Source organism: Natator depressus, chromosome 9 (genome assembly GCF_965152275.1).
Source record: "Natator depressus isolate rNatDep1 chromosome 9, rNatDep2.hap1, whole genome shotgun sequence".
NCBI classification, from domain to species: domain Eukaryota; kingdom Metazoa; phylum Chordata; order Testudines; family Cheloniidae; genus Natator; species Natator depressus.
Window position 1 is genome coordinate 88,328,244 of NC_134242.1, and position 19,051 is coordinate 88,347,294.

Below are 19,051 nucleotides of genomic sequence, written 5' to 3' on the forward strand. Positions count from 1 at the left end.
GAAGGCGTACAAAGGTGGCACTCGGAAGTTGTTTCCCTGGGGGCGGATGTCAATGGAGGTACCCGGAAGTACTTTCTTAATCAGGAGGGAAGAGTGCAGCGACCGGAAGTGGTGGTGCACGGGGTGGTTCACTAGTGCGCCACCCGGAAGTACCCCGCGGTCGCTGCTGGCGCTAGGATAGCAACCCGGGAGGCTTCTCCTGGTCCCGGCCCGGGGAGGCCGTGATGGCCCCGGTGTCCCGGTCTCGAAGCCCCCAAGGCTCCCCAGGCTCCCGGCGGAAGGGCGGCAGCAGCGGCAGCTCCTCGGCGAGCCCCTCACCCCCGAGACCCAGCCGCCCCCACCGACCTGCGTCTCCCGAGAAGCGGGGCAGGAGGTCGCGGTCCCGGGAGCGCAACGGCGTGAAGCACTCGGGCCACCGGCGGAGCCGCAGCTGGTCCCGCGCCCGGGAGCGCACGCCGGGCGGGCCGCGCTCCTCCTCCGCTCACCACGGGCACCATCACCACGGCGGCGGCGGCGGGAAGCAGTGGCCGGACTACTACGAGAAGGAGAAGGAGGAGATCCTGCGGTTGAGGCGAGCCCCTAACCCCGGGCCTCCCCCGAGCCAGGGTGTTGTGAGGAGAGGCAGGGGCAAGAACCAGCCTCAGCCATCTCGAAACAGCGCCGTCCTCTCATCCCTGATCATCGGACACCCTGCCCTGGCCCCCACGCCAAGAACCAGACCCCCAACCCTGGCAGCGCGCCCAGGGTCCATCCCACCCACGCTCTGGCTATATGGTCCCTGCAGCCTCCTCTCTCTGTCCACTATCCTTGGTCCCACAGACATGAGAGACCCTCCCTTTTTCCAAGTGGAGGAGTGTTCCCTGCAGAGTATTTTTAAGTGCCTTCTCCAGTCTTGTTTTAAATGAACCGTGGCTGCTCACCACTTAGCTACCAGATTCATTGCTTGTTCCACCTTCGTTTTTGGGAGACTTTGTCAGTTTTGCCTTAATTTTATCCATTAAAGAAACTATGTGGGGGAGGTAGTTAGGAGCCCCAAAGGACATGAAATGAAGTAGATTTGAGTCATCTGTATTAATGTAATGGTGTAGCCCCACAGGTATGATAGGGCCCAGCTCATTAAGCTATCTTGGATAGCCTGTAGCTTTGACAAGCTTGGAAATAATACAGTCTACAGCGATGACAAGTGTGAACATGCAGTGGATGGTTCTGCTCAAAAGCAAAGCATCACATATTGGAATTTGTTGTCTCTACAGATTATATTTTCCATTTTATAGATCAGGGCAGCCAGAGGGATGTCTCGTGCAATAATTTGCCACTGGCTAGTTACCTTTGCCTTTTAGTTTTCATAATAACAAATAATGTGTTTGTCTGTGACGATTACATCCACTTCCTAAGACAATTAATTTGGAACATTACATATGTGGCCAAAAATCCTGTTTTACTAGGCTACAAAGTCTGAGGGTTCACTGAAGCTTGCAGAGGTCCGCTTTAAGATTTGTCAGACCTGCATTGGTTCCCGTCCCCTTGGTGACTGAGAAAACTAACATTGAATTGAGTCTTGGTTTTGGAGGGAATAAACAAATTTTAAATACTAAAGTGAAGAAAATATCCTTTCACTAAATCTAATTTTAGAGACTAGAAATGCTGCTAAAACACAAACTACTCAGGTTTTGAATATTAGCACATTGGGTTTTAATGCAGTATCTGCCTTTACAGGAGACTAAATGAGAGAGAGAGGATTGGTGAACTGGGAGCACCTGAAGTCTGGGGACTGTCACCAAAGGTTCCTGACCCAGAGTAAGTAATTTCTCTTGCGGGTTTTTCTCCTTCAGGAACTCTGGTCTGGAGTCTTATGTTAAAATAGTATTGTTATTAAATGTTACTGTTACTTTACAGAAATGTTCTTGTTCTGCTTTTTTTATAATTCATGTTACGCGTCTCCAAAGTTGTATCCAGTTATGACTGTTTAGTGATTTGATTTTTCATATAATCCCAACAGATCAATTACATGAGGTTTCAGCAGTTGTAGATCAAATAACGTTGTCTTGTGGTTCAGAGAGTGCCTCAAATATTCGCTATTTAATGGTTTCATTCATTACTAACACAGGCTCTGAATCCTCAAACAATTATATGTGTGTTTGATTTTGGATAAATAATCTGCACTTCAAATCATATTTCATAATTAAGATATTTTTGTTTCTGTTCAGTTCCGATGAGCATACCCCAGTAGAAGATGAGGAGGCGAAATCTAAGAAGAGTAGCTCTTCAGATTCCAGTTCAGAAGGTATTTTGTTTTGACCATAGAAGTTGTTTGCACACTAACAGAAGATTGAGGGTTAGAATCTATTCACCTTACTTACAAAGACTTCATCATTCGTCAAGACTTCTACTGACTTCAGTAGGACTCAGCAAAGCCGGCATGATAGAGTTCCATGAGAGGGGGATGCTAGCATACTAGGATCCAAAAATATTAATGGAGTGCCAGACTATAATCATCTTGCAGGTAACATTCTCTTTTTAAATCTTTACAGAAGAGAAAAAGAAGAAGAAGAAGAAGAAAAAGGAAAAGAAAAGAAAGAGATCCAAAAGAAAACACAGAAAGCATTCTGGGGACAGTGACAGCGAGTCTGAGTCTGAGCTAAACACCAGTGGTAAGAAAAAAGGCTTCTATTAAACTGTATGGACTGAAACCTATTGTATGTGTTCTTTATGATCATGTGGAATATTGCATCTGTTGTGCTGGCATCCTCATGATATTCTGGGATTTCATACATTAGTTGCTCGTTATGGGAAAAAAATCTGTGAATCTGTTGACCTACAGAATACGTTCTGAAGACAAATTTTTCTCTTGTCCCAAGATCCATATAAATTGTAGTGAAGCTTTTTTTAATTCTACTTGTACCTGTGTTAAGCTCTAATTTTTTCTGGCTCTATTCAAGACTAATATTGAACGGTTTCCCTTTGTGCCCTTTTCTCATTCTCATCTCAGGGCTACCTCTTGTATTTAGAATAGCCTCTGTTCCTGTGCACCAAATAACCACCCTCTCTACTCAAATGTCTCCTCAAAACACATCCTCTATGAAGTCTCTCAGCCCTAATCCACTTTGTGCAGGATGTGAAGTCACAACATTCTAGACCAGAGGCAACATACAGCCTCTGTTGCTGGACTTCAGTAGCCATTCTGATAGAAATTAATCACTAATCCTTTATTTTAAATTCTTTCACTGTTCTGTTGAGTTTGCAGTGTCTCTTGTTCCTGTACATGGGGTCTGGCCATCAGGGAATGGTATCCTGAATTTAATCTATCAGGCATTTCCGTTCAGGTGGTGATAGTATATGAGTACATTGAATAATATTGTTTTGACTGTGTTTGGATATTGTAAATGACCTGGAATTGAGACCTTCCCCTCTAATGCACGGTTACTCCTACGGGAATTCTGCGCTTAATATTTTAGAATTCTGCAAATTCTCCGTATTTTATTTGTCAAAATAACACAATACAATCACGCCAGTTTCAATTATTTTGGTAATTTATTTCAAAATACCTGTCAGCAAGTATGTCTGTAACAATACAGACCAAAAAAAAAGATTCAGGCAATGTTTTTTTGACAAATAGATTCCTTACTAGGCATATTAATACAGAACTTCAAGTAATTCATTTAAACTACAATACAGAAACATATTTCCCACACCCCTCAGAAGCAGTGCAAAGCCTTGGGGGAGTTGGGTAACGGAGGAGCTCAGGGAGAGGAGCCTGGGAGTGAACCTGGAGGGTTGGGTGTGGATGGGAGAAGTATGAAACATGGGCATGGGGCTTTCAGGGGTGGGGATTGTTAGAGAGTTGGGGAGTCTCCCCCATGCAGACCCTGGACCACTCCAAGCCTCTCCCATTCAGTCAGGCACATGTGCCCCTGTCCCCGTGTGTCCCTGCAGCACCCCTCACATTCAGCCCCTGGCTCAGTATTGTCACCTCAGTAGTTCCTGAGCCTGTGCCAAGTCATTTCCCTGCACATACACACACTAGCCCTTTTGAACCCCAGTCTGTGACACCCCCCCCCGCCCCCCCAGCAGCTTGATGTGCCCCACTCTATCTACCCTAAACTGGTGCCACTGACAGGGTGCTGCGATGAACGCAGCAGGCTGTTCTAGCGCCACAGCGGCCTACGATGGGTGAAAGACGTAACTGCAGCACTTCTCAGCAGAATGTATTTTCTGTGGGCGAAAAAATTCTGCGCTGGACATGAATTCTGCATATGCACAGTGGTGCAGAATTCCCCCATGAGTAGTAGCTAATCACTAAGCCATTCTGGTGTAGGGTGAACTGAGGAATTCAGGGGCATTTCTACTTTTATCGCAGGTGAGTAGCTCAATGTTGCAATACTAGTTCTCTCCACCTTACTTTAGCTGCTGTTGTGGGGGGCGGGTTATATTTCCAATAAAGTGCAGTACTTTCTTCATTTTATTACCGTGGGTTTTTTTGGTGATTGTTTGTTTGATTTTTCAGATGAAGATAAAAAGAAAACAAAGAAGAAAAAGAAACATAGAAAGTAAGAGCAGTCTCTTAAAATATTGCATTTAAAACACTGCTGTTTTTAAATCTGTATGTGTCTTCCATGAGGGAACAGCGATATTATGATACTGTTTCCCTAGCTGATGAGTAAGGAAGGGCCAACACTTCTGTGTCTCCTGTAGTTAAGGGGCCCATGGTATCATGTAATAGCCTCACTTCAGAATCTTCATGACTCTACCTCAGACCAACTGAATTCTGGCTAATGAAGGACCCAGTCCAAACTTGAAAGAGGAATCTGCCAAAGAATGGTGTGTGGAAGACCCACAATGGTATTTGTTGGATCTGTAGAATGAAATGTTTTTTGTGACTTACTGAACAGATAGATACCAATTGAACCCTCCACTGGGATGCTGCTTGAAAAATTGATCAAGTAAGCCTGGCCTCTAGCACTATTCCCTTTTCCCTGTTAGGCGTATAAATGTCTGTCTGTCTCATCTTTAACTTCGTTACAGAAAGAAGTCTAAGAAAAAGAAGAGTAAGAGGAGTAGGAAGAAATCCAGTGATTCAAGTAGTGAAGATTCTGATGATGAAGCTCTTCAAGGGGATGATCTCTGGATTGAGAGATCAAGTAGGTTCTTTCTATTTTACACTTGTGTTAAACTCCTAGGTATTGTGTTCAGTCATATCAGTTGCTGATATGTTGATGTCCTGTGTAACTGACCTGACTTAATCAGGTGTGTGACAAATTTGTGCAAAGCAGAAGGTAAAGCAATAATATTTGTGATTATTTGTATTGCAGAAAATACAGACGCTGATAATTTAATTGGACCAGAAGCTCCAAAAATGCATGCATCTCAAGACGATAGGCCTTTGAAGTAAGTAGTCATATATGATTTACACAAACAGATCAAATCAAGGAAAATAAACATGAAGGTTGCCATGCCAGATAGTACCTGTAGCCAGGAGTGAAGGTGATGTTTTCTCGCAGACTTTCATTTGTTAGAGGCACTAAATCTGTGTTTTATTCTTAAACTGAAAACCTACTGAAATCAGCTAGAACTTGCAGCATGTGTACCTGGTAACTATTGTTAGACAGTTTGTTACATTGTTTTCAATAGAGTGGCCATGATACAGTATTATTTTTTCAAATACTTTCTGCAATGTGGTGACTTTATCCCAGCTTACCATTAAATCAAATTCTCCATTATAATTAATTAATTTTGATTCAGCTCATGACTTACAATCTCTGTTATTGATGGAAACTGCCAGAATAAAGGAAGCACAGACATTAACTGGAGAAATGGCGATGAATGAATAGGGTGATGAATAGCGAGAGGTCAAGTGAGTTACTCTTAGTGACCCTTCCGCTTCAGCTGTCCCAGAGCACCAGTAATGCTTCAGTAACGTGTCCGCCCAGAGGAAGGCCGTCCTGCAGTAAATGGAACCTTTTGTTACAAACTTCCTTGCTTCAGTGAGTCTGGAAAGCCAGCATGGGAGCGAGTGTTCCAGTATGTCATGTCCAAGAGTTTGAACAAACTGTTAATTCTGCTGCTGCTCTGGTTGCATGAAATACATATCACTTAGTTGAGTTCTCAGTGCTAGATTTATCATGGCTCCTCTGCGTTCACTCATGATTTAATTACTCTTATGACCGCTTCAGTTTGAAACTGATGACTTTTTTTTTTTTAATTAAAGCTATGGCCACGCTTTGCTGCCTGGTGAAGGTGCAGCTATGGCAGAGTACGTAAAGGCTGGAAAACGCATCCCTCGAAGAGGTGAAATTGGCCTGACCAGTGAAGAGATCGCATCGTTCGAGAGCTCTGGTTATGTAATGAGTGGTAGCAGGTAGGGGGTTTTTTGATGATGATACTTAGGGTGAGATTTACGCCTGCATAGGAGACCCAGTTGAAAGCACCAAAGAAAAGTTGCTACGTGTGTATATTATGCAACAATCAAAAAGGTTAAACAGTCTGCGACTACAAACATACTTGTTCATCTCTGCTGATCTACAGTAAGTTTGTTACAGGTGTGTTTTCCCAAGGACAAATATACTCTGCAGTAGTTTCCCTTCTGTAAAATGGGGATACTGATTCAGACCTCCTTTGGAAACTTCTTCGAGGTCTACAGATGAAAAATCACGATATAAGAGCTAGGTATTATAATTGCACTAGAATGTAAATATAGTCTGAGTTCAGATCACTGGAAGCCTGATGTTTAGATAATAGAGACGGCAGTGTTGGTGAGTTCCAGATAGCATATTGGATAATAGGACAGGCAGTGTAGACTGTGCAATACGGGGTGGGGAAATAGTCTCCCAAAGAGGGATAAATGGTTTTTTGCCTCCTGACAAATGCAATGTTCTCCTCAGGCATCGCCGAATGGAAGCTGTGCGTCTGCGTAAAGAGAACCAGATCTACAGTGCCGATGAGAAGAGAGCTCTGGCATCTTTCAACCAGGAGGAGAGACGGAAGCGAGAGAACAAGATCCTGGCTAGCTTCCGGGAGATGGTCTACAGAAAGACTAAGGGCAAAGAAGACAAATAACTCCCTCCCACCCCCCCTTTTTTTTCCCCCAATTGTACAGCACGGATTGTAGTAAACAGTGGCTATCACCTTCTTGTGACTTGGAAACAGCTGTAAAGTACTGCAGTGCCTTCCACCCGATGGGATGCATTTCTCAGGACTGGATCATTTGTATCAAGAAACAATCACCCTTAGCAGGCTTTCTTGGACAACTCATTCACCAGCTGTAGGCAACTGCCATTAAGGGAAGTACAGAATCCTGAATGAGACTGAGGAGCACTCAAGGAGATTCATGATCCTACAAGATGGTAATGCACTGTATTAGACCTGGATATGGACACAACAGGATACCATCATCAGCTGGGCTGCTGCTGGTGAAATGAAACATAACTATCTTCCATTTATTTTGGTTAATCATCGTGGACAAAATCAGACTAGACTTCACCACCATGAACAGACTACTATTAGTAGCAAAAAATAAGGAATTCCTAAATAGCCATTTAGATTTGATGATTGTTCATTTATGATGCAATTGCGAAAAGTTCTTTACGCACTGTACATTTATGGTTTCCTTTTAGTTGTTTTGAGAAAGAAAACTCACTTCATGGCTTGTGGTTCAGATTCCATTTGTAAATAGAAATATATTTGTAATTTAATAGATCTTGGTTTCAACTATTTTAAAAAAGATCACAAGCAGTGTATATTATAGAAGTAGTAACTTTAAGGGTCTGGCCTAGAACCTCCAAAATCCCAGGACACTGAATAAAAAAACTAAAAGCTTTTCTCCTTCTCTGCTTAACTGCTGTACATAGATATATCTGTCAGGTGCGGGGCAGTAGTAACCAGTGTTTAGAAGTCCTGGAAATACATAAGTAGTAACAGAGGGTGGATTTTAATTCCAGTTCTGAATTTCTTTCCTCTTGGAAATCTTCTAGATTAAACCCTTACGATTTTAACTCCTTGTATTTTAATTTTCTTTTTTCAGTAGTATTAATCTCTTAAGATTTGCGGTTAGAGGCCTACTCCTGATCAATTCTTATCCAGTATTCCCCCATTGCCATCTGGTCATCATATTTCCAAAATGAGTATCCTGTATATCCTTTGACTTATTCTTTCTTATATACTTTAAAAAAAAAAAAGTAAAATAGCATCTGAATGTACTTTTAAAATCCCTGGTTTCTAGTTCTGAGGGGTGGAAATACTTACACCCTGTGGTAGGTTTCCATAAAAACTTTAGAAATCCTGTTATCCACTTCTGTTGGATTTATAAACCTTGTTTTAACATAACATTAGGCTTAACCTACCTCTCATCATTTTAAACTATGTGTATCCTGATCTTGGAACTCTCTTCTGCTGGCGTTTCCTATGTGTCTGTGCAGAGCCAGTTGCAAGATCAGGTCCTTAAGCTGTCGATGTTAATGTCACACTAATTTAAAACATGTCTGCATGATGTAGTAGCCAGGTACCATTCTTGTACGATCTAATTCAGAAGGGCTAGTAAAAGAGAAGGAAAGGCAAAACAAAGAAGCCTGTTCCCGTGCCCTTAGTTTATTTCCATATAACACCAACAGATTGTAGGTGCCCTTTTGAATTGGATTTAATCTGAAGCAAATCTTTATTTAGAAAGTTATGCTCTCCATGAGAATTCTCTTGCTTTCAATGATGTCTTTGAGCCACTTTTCTCTAAACCGACACTGTCCTGGTCTAGAAAAAAACAGAACAAACAGTGTAAGAATAAAGGTAGCAGTCAGCTGCAAATCAGAGTTCTGGCAGCTGGAAAGAGGCCCTTTGAAGTGGGCAAGCCTATCCCCTGGAAGAATGAGGCTTTTTAGGCCTGTGTAAATCCATCACTAATTCAGTACGCAGGAAATAGACATAGGACATGTACATGCTGGGATAAAGAACTATGCTAGCTCGGTGGGGTTTGAGTGTTTTTTTGCTGGTGGGATTTTAGTGTGGTTTCCCTGAGTCGCATAGACAGGATTTTTTTTTAAGAACCCGGCTATAGCCAGCTCACTTTCCTGCCTCTGCTGAAGCACTGTCCTACAACTTGCTTGGGATATAAAAAGATAAATTTACATAGATCTTGTTCGAATGCTAGTGGAGCTAGGTTGGGCTCCCAGTTTGTATAAGGCTGTGAGTTGTTATTAGCATTCCACATACACCTCACGGATTAGACTCTTAGCCCTGCTTCACCCGTATTGTGCCACAAATCCCAGAAACAGCCTGGAATTTTCCCTGGGGGGAGGCCCCAGAATTTGTAGTGTCACCATAGTTGACTTATGTCACAACCACTCAGCCCTGGTGGAGGGTATGGCCAAAACACAAGATCCTCAGCTGGTGTAAGTTAGAGCAGCCAATAGCAGGGCAGGGCCAGACAGCATCAGCCTGCTGGCGCTGATTCCCTGACACACTCAGCTATGGTGGGGTGGGGCCTATCTGTACCCATTTCTAATATAGCTGGACATACCTGAAATTAACCATGGTTTAAGCACAGTTGCTAGGGCCCTTCTACAGTGGTTCATTGCTTTAAAAAAAGCTACAGAAAAAAATATACCTGTGAATGAACCTATTTGATTCCAAAATGAAGAATACCTCAACTGGCAAGGTCTGCAATAGATGAAAGTGGGGGTACAGTTAAAGTAGGCATTTTTATCCATTACAATTCTCTCTTGTGAAAGGTTGCATGGCTAGAACAATGTCATCCGTTATCTTATTCTAAGAGCAGAAGGTATTTGCTTACACACAATTCTAAGTCTTTCTCGAGCCAGACAGCTAGACTTTACCAAGTCGTATTACAGAGTGGGAGATCTACTGGACAAACCACAGAATTGCAACTGAGTGAGTAAGCAAGCAAAAACCATCAAAGGAAGTCAGATGGGTCAGTGAAAACTTCAATTATTTTGACATTTAGTTTTGTGATAGTTCTTCATAGTATTACAGCACATTTGCAAACAATGTAAAATGAATGAAAGGACCACAGTAGCATGCACTCTAAGGTTACATTTTAGCAGCAAAGGGGAGGGAAGGCCAAAGAACTATCAATTTTAGTGAGGGTCTCTCAGGTTGCAGCATTCATATCACAGGCCCCTTCCTGGAATATTAGTCACAGCACATTATAGGATGTTTTCTCATTTTGCGGAGAGTCCGATTCAAACCAGAATCTTGACAGGGATCAAGTATTGATCTAATCACTTGTGCAGTTATGAACTTCACTTAACTTACTCGGACAAATTTTGACAGCGCCCCCCCCACCTTACATACTGTAATAATTTAATTTACTGCTTTCTCATTCCACAGAGGGAGTAAAGTGAAATTTTTTTACTTTCACATTTCAAAGGGGAAAATGAGATGGTTGAGTAATGCTTTGAATACGTACAGGTGGTTTAATTTTGGAGATCTCAATGATGAAATAGATGCATGCTGTTGTTCGTGGGATGGGCTTCCTGCATGTTGGGATGCTCCAGCGAACCCGGTAGTGGTACCTCTTGCTGTACGTCAGTTCTTGTTCCTGGAGGTAGTCTGACCAGTGAAGCCAGCTCCCATGAAACTCCCACGTCTGCTGAACATACACCACACTATAAAACTTCCACTCTCTAGTACAGATGACTTAAGGGAAGTGGGGAAAAAAAGAGATTGTGTTGCTCTTGTTTAATTCTGCCACACACATCAAGATTGAGGGGACATGGTAAAAAGGAAATGCTACTTTTAAAAACTGTTTAATCACAGTCACCTCAAGAACTTATTTCTGCAGCATATTACTGAGGCAAATAGTTTAACAAGATTCATAGAAGATTCAATGTACACAGAGCAGCGTTTGTAATAACAGAAGGCAAGTTAAAGTTAGCTGGGTTGTCATCCTAATGCTTCCAAGCAAAAAGCTTGATTGGCTGTAGAATTCAGAAGGATGTTTCTTCATTCAGTATTGCCTACCGTAGTTGACTTGGTGCATTTCTAATTTGTGGCACTTTTCTTATACAAAGCACCTTAAAAACCATGAACATGAGGTGAGGCAAGTGACTATTTTCCCTGTTTTGCAGATGGGGACATGACACACAGCTTTAGGGCCAAGTTTTCAAAATGTGTCTCTAACTTTGGATGCCTCAGGTTTTGGGGGGCTCATGTTAGACACCAAAAGCCTGGTTTTTCAGAGTTGCTGAGCTCCCTCAGCTCCAGATGGGTGCAATGAGAACTGCAGGTGCTCAGTGTTTCTGAAAATCAGACCCAAGGGGTCTCAAAATTTGGATGCCTAAAATTTACAGGTACTTACAAATATTGGCTCTAAGTAACTTCTCCCAGGCCACATGAAATCAGCATTAGAGATGGGATTTTAACAGGTCACCACTGGAGGCAAGCAATCCACTACACCAGAGGAAACAGTGCTGTCTTCTGCTTTGGCATTTCCTGTATTCATGGGGCACTAGACCCTCAGCTGTACTTTAAGCTCTATTCAGGTTCTTGGATTTTTCATGTAATATTTGTGAAAAGCTGTCTAGTGAAGGTGACAGTGAAAAAGAACCTATTAGATAGTCTAAACCCAGGTCCTCAGAAGGGCTTAGGTGCCTAACTCCCATTGATTGCAAATAAATATCTGTGAGGAGCTGAGCCTAAGCTTCCAAAGGCAATTTCACTGCATGGGCATACCTGAGTCTCATCCAAAGGCCATTAGGACACTGAGTTTTGCAGATAGGAACAATAAGGAAATGGAGAGCACCCAAGCACATGAGGAGAGAGGGCATGCCGACCAATTGGAAAGCCACCCAAGGGTGCCATTGAGTAGTTAAAAGGCCTGCTGAGGAAGCAAATTTGGGGCAGGATGCCCAAAACAGTGAGAAGGGTTTCAGAAGCACAAAAGGAGTATTCGGAGCGATCAGGGAACAGAACCAAGCTCCAGAAAATGTCCAAGCACCTTCTCTGCATGACTCAAGTGACATCTCAGTGGGTGTTCAAAGCTCTCAAGTTGTTAGGCTGCCATCATTGAGTCAGGTGGAGAAGTTCAAACCCCCTCCCTGCCTCCCCCTGCCCTCCCCCCACGCACACTTATGGGGCACTGTAAAGGTAGACTGCTCTACAAACACATCTGGACAAAGGGTGCTGGGCCTCCGTTTGGAAAGTAGACTGTAAGTACTACCAGCAATAAATAATAGGTCGTAACTTCGCTCATCAGCTTCAGAGGGAGCAGGCCATGTTGGCTCGGTGCGTTTACAGCTATACTGAATGAAAGAATGGCTCTGTAACTTACTGACATGTATTCCTCAATTTGCTGCTGTCCCCTCTCCACTGTAAAGTCCTTGCATGAGGTCCATTGAATGTTTTGGATGATGTACTCAGCTTCTGCAAACAGACAATATACTGCTTAAGCCGCTTGATGGGGCTCTGACACGCTAAAGGACTTTCAGTGGAGCAGGCTCTGTATTTCAATACCTCTCTCTTTTTCTTGCAAATCTCGAAGATGCTCTTTTGCATCCCTGATTACATCCTCAATTAAAATCTGTGCTTTTTCCTTGATGACAGCATCTTCGTCTCCCACACCCATTATCATCAGCTTTAGAGAAAGAGAAATTGACAAGTTCACTACGAGAAGGTCAATACATGAAACTTGGATAGAGCTGGGCTTTCTTACCTTGTCTACCCCCAACAGACCTTCAGCTGATCTGGAAAGAGATAGCAAAACAGCAGCTGCTTTCATTGGTTAATTCTCTTATAGCCCCTGACCCCTTATTCCCTGTATATACCCACACCAAAGTCTGGTCCTAAAATATCTCCCTGCCAATATTAGAAAGCAGCCTCTCCTACTCTCATAAACCAGATAGGTTTAGTGCATTGGGCTGAGCTCTTTGCTGCAGTAATATGCAGAGGGAAGTTCAGGGATTTAGCTGGCAGGTCCCACTGACAAGAGAGTGGTGATATTCCTGGGGCATCAGGCCTGAGCCTCAAATGTGACACTAGATTCTTCAGGTTCCAGGGGGAGAGAGTGGAACTGCTCTCATGCCTACCTGTCTGAATGCACCTTACAGGTTTTTTCCTTAGTGCTGGGATCTGCTCTATCCCCTGTAGCCTGCAGATTCCCAGGGCTCATTAAGCAGCTGGCTCTCTGGGTTCCTTAAAAGAGTGTTTGCACACAGCCGTCACCAGGCAACACTGGTGGCAGCCAATAGAAAAACAGAGTCGATGTACAGGCATTCCATTGTGTTTTAAAACAAGAAAAATAATTGCTTAAAGTTTAGCCATTCAGCATCATGGCTGTGCAGATATTGTCAGTGTCAAGGGGGGGTTCCCGTTCTGCTCCCACTGAGCAGGATCAAGCCCTTAGACTGGAGCTCCATGGAGCAAACTCTGTCTTCCTCTATGCTTGTGCTGCACCGGGTATGCAATAATAATCCTAACTAGCAGCAGTTCATTGGCCAATCTTCATGGAAGAGTCCTGCTAGGGAACAGGTGGCCAGCATTAGCAGGGATATGGATTTCAGGATCCAGCAAGCTTTTGTCATCACTGCCTTCTATGGCTGTGTGACTTACAGCCCCTGCAATGGGTAAGGAGAGATTGTTCAATCCCTGGTTAGCCTGTGCAGGATTTCCTAGATTCCTTGTGCACAGCCTTAGTCTGAAGTCAGGGGAGGAAGACTGCAGGGGGTCAAATCTTGCATGGGTGTCCACTGGTGACAGGAAAGGGACTTGCTTGAATTCTTTACCACTTATTAGCTCCGATGCTCTGCCCTGTCATGAGCGTCCCAGGGTGATGGCACAGTGGGACAACGCTGCAGTCGTGTTTCCATTATCTTGTATCTGCCTCCAGCCACAAAATGCCCTATGCACAGGCTGCTCTGACTGTGTGTACTGTGTCCTCTGCATCATTCAGGCTAGGCCTGAGCTGTGCTTAGTGGTGCTAACTCAGTGAGGTGGGGGAAACTGGGCAAATTTGCGGGGACTGGGAATTTGCTTTTTGGCAAACTTTCACTACAAAACAAATTCATAATTTCATCCCACAATTTCTAAGTCCAGAAACTTTGCTCTTCATTCCATTTTCACTGGTTGGCAGGCTTCACATGGAAACACATGACAGTCCTATTGGGTTTGTCCATGTTTCCCTGTGAATTCACCATGGTGCGAGCAAAATAAGTTTGAAAAAGTCAAGGCTTGCCTCTGAGACCTGGCACTGGGGGAAAGGACTGTGGCTGTGTGACAAACCAAAGCAGTTAGCAAGTATGTCTGAATGAGAAATGTTGCTCGGGAAGGAAAGCATGAAGGGGAAGAGAAAGAGAAGTAATCATGAAGTGGGCTACAGCATGGTTTAGTGATCAGACCACGGGATTGGGCGTCAGGAGAGCGCGTTGCAGTTCTGGCTCTGATGTTGATTCAATGTGTGTCCTTGCACAAGGACCAAAGGCCAACTTTTGAAAAATGCACTTTGTGTTTGGGTGGAGCAGTTTGTGGGGTGTCCAACTTCAGATACGTAGGGCCTGCTCTCAGAGGTGTGGAGGCCCCATCGTTCCACTTGGAATCTATGGGAGCTACAGGTGCTCAGCACCTCTGAAGATCAGCCTCTGGGGCCCAGATCCTCAAAGGCATTTAGGCACCTAACTTGCATTAAAATCAATAGGATTAGGTGCCTGAATATCTTGGTGGATCTGGCTCTTGGTGTCTAAACCAGTGTTGCCAACGTGCTATTTCCTTGTCAGTGATGCAGTTTGGCTGGGGCTGGAGCCAATGGTGACATGAGAAGCTGCAGCCTTCTCACAAATTTCAGCTCTGCTGCCCCCTCCACCTGGAAAACCCTCTTTGATTGGCTGCCTTCTCCACTTGCCCTCCTGGAAGAGGGAGCAGGCAGAGCCCAGCAGCACAACGTGGCTCCAATCCCTCCTTTCCTGTGAAAAATGGGTCAGTCTGCTCCCCCCTCCATCCCAGAAATACCAGGCCAGGTAAGGGGGATGAAGAACCCCTGGGGGAACAGCAGTGAGGCTGGGGGTCAACACTGACTTGGAGTTGAAGGGGCAAAACTGATTGCTGGGGAGTGTGGGGCTGGGGAGAGCCAGAGTTCACTCATTAGAATTGTGGGCTTGGGGAGAACCTGGAAGCTCCATCCAATCAATCGGGCAGCAACCAGAGCTCCTTCAACGAGTGTGAGACTCACCTCACCCACTATGTGTGGGAGAGTTGGCAATGCTAATTGGTACATGTGCCTGGCAAAGGAAGAGGGTTCAAAATCAAAAGAGAAGCTAAACTCCACAATAGATTTACAAAAAAGATCTTATGATTCAGCTGGGAGGAGGAACTGATTCAGATTTTGTAACTCTTGGGGTTGGCGGCAATGAGGTACCCAAATTAGAGGCCACTTCTGAAAATGTGAACCTAACCCCCTTTTGTGTCTCAGTCCCAGATCCTCTGAGGATAATAACAATACCTGTTGCACAGGGATGTTGCAGGGTGTATAGATTGATGTTTGTGACACAGCTCTCTTCAGATGGAAGGTGTTATGGAAATGCTATTATCATTACAATGAAACATGCCAGAGGCACAGAGAAAGCAGGGTACCCCTAAAGCAGCGTGGAAGTAGGCAGGGATGTGGGAAAACAGGAAGTATGGCTCAGCAGTGGAAGCACGTGGAAACCTAGAGACCATGCCCCGTAGATTGTACAGTCCACGAGCCAAGGTACACTAGAGACTATTCCTTGGAGTTGTGAGTAAGAAGGACCCAACGGAGCCTAGTTTACTTCTGGGAGACAAGAAAATTAAATGAAAGCTAAACACCAGAGAGCCGTCAATGAAACCCTGCTTTGATCATTAGCACTCTCTGCCTCTGTGTTCTTAAAAGGTGTTTTGCCTCCTGCCCCTCATTCAATGCACCTGATTAATCACACAGGTCTGTACCCAATACTTTGCAATAATCCTTGTTTCTTTGTGTAGATGGTTCAGGAATGTAACAGCCCCGGCTGTGTTCTTTAGTGGGAAATTGGATTTAAGGGTCCCAGCTGAACTGCAGAAATTGATCCATTCCAACAGACTAGTAGTTCTCCTAAGGCTGCAAAAATGGGACCCGGAATTCCCGCACTAGCAACAGCAGATCTGTAGCATAGATAAGGGGCCCATTGAATTTAAGCAGCTTTACCATGACATCATCTAACCCTCTTTAGAGCTCCTTGGATTATAAGGCCAGGTGGATGACCCTGACTTCCCAAAGCTTGATGCTAGGCAGCCCTCTGGAGGCAACTAGAGACCCTGAACCAGATTCAGGCCAGACCCCAGCCAGTGAAGCTTGAGTGCATAGTGATTTTTTTTTTGAGTCACCAATGAAGAGAATTCTAGCCCCTTCAAAACACTGGGCAGGGGGAGTGCCAGAGCAGGGAGTCCTTCACAGAAAGCAGGGGAGAGAGATTCTGAAAAGACAAGTGTTGTGAGCAAGAAATGCAGAAGGGGGAACAAACGGAACCAGGTGCAAGGTGCTGTGTTGACATATGCTGCAGAACTGCCCAAAAGCTGCAGGATCGATTACACCAGACCCAAAGAGGGGGGATAGGGCTTGTGACAGACAACCCAAAAAAATTTACTGTCTGTCTGGGAAGAGGCAGACCTTGTTCATCCGGCTGTCCAGACATATGTTCTAGTATATCCAGGGTAATCATCAGAGAGGGAATCTCTTCCAGTTCTCCATCAAGTCATGTTCTATAAGGTGAGAAGAGTCCTGCCATTGGATTTCCATTATAAAGAGCCCCACTGGGCCCAAGTGAGAATATTGTCCATGTTGCCACCTGTCTAGCTATTCCCATGATCATCCCTTTTTCTTTTCTTTTTTTAAGAGGTAGCTGTCCTGGAAAATCTGTACAAGTGCTCAGTACGCACTGCCAGCTCCCAGTTTTATGGACTCAGGATAATCTCAGAAGTCCCTTTTTTTTTTTTTTTTAAACTTCAGTGGTGGCAATCTTATCCATGGAATGTGGCTGGGTTCCCCCATGTGAACAGTCACCCAGCTGCTGTCTTGGACCCAACCTTTGGATCCCACATGCTTCCAAGCTTCATGGGTCTGGGCAGAGTCTGGACACTGGTTCTAAATCTGCCCTCTCAGGCATGCTGTGTTGACATGGGGAATCTGTCTGTCCAATTTATGAACGATGTGAGATTATGAACTCTCTGTATATATCTTTACCAAGCTGCAAACTGTTGCATGTTAAAAATGGAGTTTGTAATCTCTTTGTCTCCCTGTTAGACTGGAATTCCAAAGGTGGCTGGCAAAAGGATAACAGAAGAGGGTTGTTAACTTAAGTGCTTGACCATTGAAATGTAATAGCTCTAGACCAAAGACTGGCTGCCAGCCAAGAGACCTAGTTTGTCGGGGAGAAGTTGCCTAACAATGAAATCCTCTGGTAGGACTCTGTGGTCACCTGTTAAGGGGCTGGAAGAATATGAAGGGCCAAAGCTGCTGTCTGTGCACAGTCATACTCTCTCCAGCCATCTTTCACCTGTTTAAGGTAGGGGAAGCTGCTGCAGGGGCTAGATGAGGTAGAGGGAACCCTGCCGACCTCAACACAGATGGTTTTCCAAGGAGTCCCAAGGGAAGGCTGAGCTACAGTGGGGGGAAGATCATGTAGGTTTTTATTATTTTTGTGTGGATCTGTATATATCTCTTTTCAGGTTTCAGAGTAGCAGCCGTGTTAGTCTGTATCCGCAAAAAGAACAGGAGTACTTGTGGCACCTTAGAGACTAACAAATTTATTTGAGCATCAGCTTTCGTGAGCTACAGCTCACTTCATCGGCTGCATAGAATGGAACATATGTACAGATAAGTTGGAAGTTAGCATACAAACTGTGAGAGGCTAATTAGTTAAGATGAGCTATTATGTGATTAAGTAAAGAGCAACTGCAGCATAGAGCCCTGTGCAAAGGGACTGTGCATGTTATAGGCCACCCTTCCCATGTGCCTCCTGAGAGAGTTAAACTGTAATGCAGAAGCCTCGCACCTTCAGTGGGCTTCTGGGAGAAGGTGTGTTTAAATTACTGAGGTATCTTGGGGGTCCGTGATGGAGCTGGGGGCCTGGGGCGGGTGGGCTGAGGGGCTCCATTTCAGTGAAGGGGTAACTGACTGTGACAGCTGGTGCCCAGGAAATATGCTACAGCCAACGGAGGCCCCCAGGGAAGCTTATAACAGCGGGGATTCCGAGAGGCTTGGATTCCTCTCTCAGCAATCTTGTGCATGGCCAAGAGAGGGCACTGGATCAGATCTGTGACAGGGAACTAAAAGGATCTTTGCAAACACTCGGGGACAGAGCACTACCTGAGTGGAAGTGTCTCTCTCCCAGTGCAAAGCAGAGTAGCACCAATGTGCTGGGTGAAAGGGCACCTGGCGATAGGCATGGTCCAAGCCGAGAAATTCTCTCTGGTTAGACCCTGTTATCTATTTCTTTTCACTCATCTCCTAGCATCTAAAGTCCCAGTGCCTGTGGTGGGGGCAGGAGGGAAGTCTATGGGTGCCAAACACCTGGCATGTTGATTTTCGGGAAGACTAAGGGTAAAAGGATCCAAAGTGGCCTTGTCTGGCCTTTCACCAGCTGCACGGTTTAGCTGGGATGGCAAGGAGCTCCACATCATCAGCAGCAGGGGACTTGGCATCCTTTCCTTCTCTCCCTTGTGCCCTCCTACTCAGTTTTCTCTCCCTGATCTTCACACACACAGAGTCCCTTTTTTCATCTTCTGTCCTGTCTCCTCCCTTCCCACTCTCTCTCCAGTGTTGTAGCTGACCGGCTTGTGACAGGATCTTTGGGCTTTGTGTTTAATTGATTCCCAAGCTGCCTCCATCTTTCAGAAGATAGGCTGAGGCAGGAAGCATGATGAGTTGGTCATGGACTGAAAACAAAGCCACATGATCTGAGTTAGCCTCCACGCCAGCTAACCTAGAACACCGTGTCCTTATAGCTACCGCTCAGGGTGTCCTTAGAAAAGTATTGGGGTCTCAGGGCTTAGCAACACAAACAATATTTTAAGACTCAAGACAAGGGATGGGTCCAATCAGAGCCCCCTCCAAATGTGG

At 44.7% G+C, this 19,051-nt stretch overlaps 2 protein-coding genes across 5 annotated transcripts; one reads left to right on the plus strand and one right to left on the minus strand.

Annotated features, from left to right (window-relative positions):
• The first annotated feature begins 143 nt into the window (after window positions 1-143).
• Window positions 144-7,899, plus strand: NKAP (NFKB activating protein). The gene is made up of 9 exons (XM_074962555.1): window positions 144-571; window positions 1,717-1,797; window positions 2,208-2,284; window positions 2,532-2,651; window positions 4,505-4,547; window positions 5,023-5,138; window positions 5,310-5,385; window positions 6,206-6,355; window positions 6,879-7,899. The coding sequence occupies exons 1-9, from the start codon at window positions 225-227 to the stop codon at window positions 7,051-7,053; spliced, it is 1,185 nt and encodes a 394-aa protein (XP_074818656.1). The 5' UTR covers window positions 144-224; the 3' UTR covers window positions 7,054-7,899.
• On the minus strand, window positions 7,679-13,165 carry AKAP14 (A-kinase anchoring protein 14). Of its 4 annotated transcripts, none has more exons than XM_074962560.1 (7): window positions 13,029-13,090; window positions 12,656-12,686; window positions 12,457-12,606; window positions 12,275-12,366; window positions 10,412-10,594; window positions 9,590-9,642; window positions 7,679-8,736 (listed from the first exon to the last, which is right to left on the minus strand). In XM_074962560.1, the coding sequence occupies exons 3-7, from the start codon at window positions 12,572-12,574 to the stop codon at window positions 8,652-8,654; spliced, it is 531 nt and encodes a 176-aa protein (XP_074818661.1). In that variant the 5' UTR covers window positions 12,575-12,606; window positions 12,656-12,686; window positions 13,029-13,090; the 3' UTR covers window positions 7,679-8,651. The 4 variants fall into 4 exon arrangements, with proteins under 4 accessions (XP_074818661.1, XP_074818659.1, XP_074818658.1 ...); XM_074962558.1 differs by having other exon boundaries at window positions 7,680-8,736; window positions 10,412-10,591; window positions 12,457-12,577; window positions 13,029-13,145; XM_074962557.1 differs by having other exon boundaries at window positions 7,680-8,736; window positions 12,457-12,577; window positions 13,029-13,145.
• Between the last annotated feature and the right edge of the window lie 5,886 nt (window positions 13,166-19,051).